At 44.4% G+C, this 4447-nt stretch overlaps 1 protein-coding gene across 1 annotated transcript; it reads left to right on the forward strand.

Annotated features, from left to right (window-relative positions):
* The first annotated feature begins 852 nt into the window (after nucleotides 1-852).
* LOC124653649 lies at nucleotides 853-3680 on the forward strand. Its single transcript, XM_047192721.1, has 3 exons — nucleotides 853-1773; nucleotides 2869-3018; nucleotides 3122-3680. The coding sequence occupies exons 1-3, from the start codon at nucleotides 853-855 to the stop codon at nucleotides 3473-3475; spliced, it is 1425 nt and encodes a 474-aa protein (XP_047048677.1). The 3' UTR covers nucleotides 3476-3680.
* Nucleotides 3681-4447: the final 767 nt, after the last annotated feature.

A 4447-nucleotide genomic window follows, 5' to 3' on the forward strand; every position in this document is an offset into this window, starting at 1 on the left:
TCCTATCTTGATTGGCAAAACACACATTTAGGATGGGGGGACTTATTGTGCTCCGCATAGGGAGCATTGACGTTGTGAGCAGGGAGGCTGCCACAGACGGCAAGGATCTTCTTACGTGTCGACTCTAACCAGAGCATGAGATGAGGGAGGGAAAAAAAAGCACAAATACGAGCTAGAGGAAATAAAAATACATGTACTAATTTTAGTGGGAGAGATTCCCAAATTTGAAAATTGCTTTCTCGAAGACGGCAAGGTGTGCCTTGGAAAACGTATGTCATAATTGCTTAACCCAACCACTTCACTCATCTATGTGTACCCCACCCGTTCATCCAACGTCAGACGCTCCCCGTGACATCACGTTGCTCTATCTCCACACCGCTCTGACCACACGTCAGACGCTCCCCATGACCTCACGTTGCCACTGCGGTTGCTTGGATGCGCACTCTTCTATCTCGATGAAACAACACAAGTGAAGACAAGTCACATGACCTATTTTAAATAACCATAAACATGTCACTTATACAGACTTGAATCGTTAGATTTATTTAAAGCGGTTTCTTAGAGTTACCATGTTGAATTATTGCTTAGGTGGAGGGGGGAGAATAAAAAGAAGTGCCTTCTCCATTGTATCATAAGCTTTTGCTTAGCAATGTAATTTGCTACTAAATATGATTAATTTTAATTAATTGCTACCAAGCTGTACATGTCTAAAGAGATAGATGGATAACTTTCTTTTTTTAGATAGATAACTGTTTACTTACCGTTGATTACTGAGGGTTAGGTAAAATTGCTCCATAAGACGGAGCTCAGACGAGGCCCAAGTTTCCTAACAGTATTAATTGCCCGCTCAGAATGGCACCCTCCTCCTCCCACCCGAGCCGCAAATCCCCAAGGGAGAAAATGGCAAGCGCGAGCTCCTCCTCCAGGATTCGCCGCCGGCAGGCGCAGGCGCAGGCGGAGGAGGCACAAGGAGCCGGGCAGGACCTCCTGATGTCGCTACCACCGGAGATGCTCGAGAACATCCTCCGTAGACTCCCCTTCGACAAGTTGGTCCGCACCTGCTGCCTCAACCCTGCCTGGCATCGCCGCTGGGAGTCCATCCCCAACCTCAACATCTGGTTCAGCGCGGGGTCCAACGCCGTCCCCGACGCCCACGTACTGTGGCGGTGCGCCGCCCCCGTCTGCAGCTTCACGGCCCGCGTCCGCATGCCTCACTTCTACCGCGCCGCCCGCTGGCTCCAAGCCCTGGCGCTCAAGCGTGTCGAGAAGCTGGTCCTCAAGTTCGACAACCCCTGGTTTTCCCGCTCGGCCGGCGTCCTGGGCCCCGCCCTTTTCGCCTGCCGTGAGCTCACCCACCTCGAGCTCTGTGGCTACTGCCACTTGCCGCGCGCCCCCCATGGCTTCGGAGGCTTCCCCAACCTCGTCACCCTGCTCCTCAGCCATGTGGCCTTCCCTTTCAGTGGCGGCGCGGCGCAGCTCGAACACCTCATCTCCTCCGCGGTGGACCTCACGGAGCTCTCCTTGAACGACGTCAAGACCAGCCACTTCGACGACGGTGCTCCCGCGCAAAGATGTGCCATCCGGGCGCCCAAACTGCGCGTGCTCAAGCTGATCATGTTCTTCGACAACGGATGCCGGCTTTCAGAGGAGTTTCCGTTGCTGGAGGAGGCTATCATCTCCATTGATGACCTATTCTGGACCCCGGACTACATCAACACTTTCCGACGGATCCGTAATGCAAAAAGACTTCTGATCGAGACCGACTCAATTCAGGTATACATACATGCCTCAAAATTCGAAATTCGATGGAACAGGACTTGAACTCTGCTTTTCAGTTACTAGCTTACTTTGCAGTGTGCACTTATTTACGCTTCTGCTTCTATATAATGTTAGTTTTTTTCCCCACCTCTTCGGCTGAAGCATACATATAAAAATATCGAACTTGTCTGTTCCCAGTTTGCCTAGTTGGTTCTACAGCGCTGTAGTTTGTAACTAGGTTCCCTGGTGTTTGGTGGTGTTTTTTCTCTTTTCCTTTTGCTGCTTTAATCTTGTATAAGGGAAACTCGGATCCCTCCCAGTACTTTGCAGTGTGCACTTGTTTACGCTTCTGCTTCTATATAATGTTAGTTTTTTTCCCCACCTCTTTGTGTTTATCTTAATTGGAAGGAGCACTGATGTTTGTTTCACCGCATGGTGGTGTAGGCTGAAGCATACATATAAAAATACCGAACTTGTATGTTCCCAGTTGGCCTAGTTATTTCTACAACTCTGTAGTTTGTAACTAGGTTCCCTGGTGTTTGGTGGTGTTTTTTCTCTTTTCCTTTTGCTGCTTTAATCTTATATAAGGGGATCCCTCCTAGTACTTTGTAGTGGTGCTTCTTTTATATTAAAAAGCATGGCTTTAAAATCCTTTTCTCTAAAAACTTCTTCAGTGAGAAGCACCATTTTGTCAAAACCTGATAGAAGAGACAAGCTGTTGCCTTACACTTCAGCAACATCCTGACAATTTGTTTTGAAGTCTCTTACTGTGTCCCATTAGTCCAATGTCAGGACTCCATTAGCCTTAGTCCTTGGGAGAATGTTTTATTGACATCAATGTAGGGAATGTTTCCCTTTGTTCTAAGAATTGTTAGTATCTTAGAGAAAGGAAGATGTAACTTAATCATGCAGTTTTTGTATTGTGATTTCATTCATGAAATCTACTCTAGATTAAAATATAGGATGGCAAATAAACATTCTAACAAAATCATCCTTAGCTTTGTCAGCTTCAACTATTCAGTATACAGAACTAATTAGAGTTGCTGATCATCTGTCCCACTGTAACGTCCGGTCCATATGTCAGTCTAACTATGTTCTTGTGTTTTCCAGATTAATGAAAATCCGCTGCAAGGGATTTCATGGAAGTTTCAAAACTTGAAGGCAGGACACCTGAGTGCAAACTTTGGCAAACTCCCTAGCATTATGTCGATATTTTCTTTACTGAGATCTGCCCCTCACATTGAAGAACTCCATATTGAGGTAATGTTAGATGCACCCCTTGAGCTTGTATGTCTCAATTAACCGATAACCATTAATCAGGTGATCAATTGGACTGCAACTTTTTTTTTACTTCCTTATGTAGGTAGAAATAACTAAAAGGGATGATGAAAATGATGAAGACTTTGCAAATGGAGAGATAGATGATCCTGACGATGCCATTGATGAAGACATTATAAAGGCAGAGATAAGTGACGACTTGTTTGCTAATCTCAAACACGTCTCACTGGATGGTATCAAGTGCTTACCAAATGACATATGGTTTATGAAGTTTGTGCTATCCAAAACAAGATTGCTTGAATCATTTATTGTCACTTTCGGCTATCGACAAATAAGCAAGTCTTATCTAGATGCATGTACAGAGTTAGCAATGTGTCAAAAGGCGTCGCCCCAAGCTAAGCTCATGGTCAGGCTTAGAGACGAACCAGACTCAATCTGAAGGTCTCTTAAGTACTTTAAAACTAGTTGCCACCTTTTTAAAACATTGGATGAATAAAAGATGTAGCTGTTGATTGTTGTTGTCCAAACAGCTCGTTTTCCTCTTGAGGTGTAATTGAATATTCAGACGTATGGATGAACCAAGATGTGGAATTTGGCAAGTGCCTAATAGAGAAATGGTTGTATTTTGTTTCAGGTTTATGTCCATACAATGTTTTGGCACAGTTTTAATGTAGCATCTATTCCCTGATGGTACATTGATTAACTGACTTGTGCTAATGCCTTACCAGCAAAGAACACACGATATTAGTTATTATGGTGTCTCTTTAGATTTTTTTTACCGTAGTTTCTGAAGTGATGGTTTGAGATCAAAGTGGTATCGAAATTTGCATTCATAAATGTGTTTGACTGGCTGGAAGGTAAGTTCTACCAGTTTGATGTCTCTTCGTGAGCTCCAAACTACGTACATCAATCACAATATCAAGTCTAATATTGTTGTAATGTATAGCAATGCTCCAATGGAACAGAAGTTCAAGTTTTCCAGAATTCGTAGCCCACCTGACAACTAGGCTGAATTCAGCCGTAACTATATCCTTCTGATGTATGCAGTACAGCAGCTACACCTCTTGAGAGCCCAAAATACTCTCAAGGCAGTAATTCACAGAGAGATGCCCCCATTTGATTATTTTCCAACCGGGCTAGCCCCCTTTCCAATAATTTCTTAACGTAAATACAAAGTTCATTACATAGCAATGAGAATGAGCTGGGGAAGATTGGGGATAGCGAGTTGGGGCACTAGTAGGAAACCCGCTGTGAGCATTCGATCCGGAACACCCCTACGGGGCAAATACCTACTAGCACGATGACAGCTCCTAGGTAATGAGAGCATGGATTATTACAAACTAACAGAAAAGGAAACAGTTTTAGCTAACAACACAAAAGGCAAAAGCACTGCAAATATTTTGATGTGTGC

This window comes from Lolium rigidum, chromosome 1 (genome assembly GCF_022539505.1).
Source record: "Lolium rigidum isolate FL_2022 chromosome 1, APGP_CSIRO_Lrig_0.1, whole genome shotgun sequence".
Taxonomy (NCBI): domain Eukaryota; kingdom Viridiplantae; phylum Streptophyta; class Magnoliopsida; order Poales; family Poaceae; genus Lolium; species Lolium rigidum.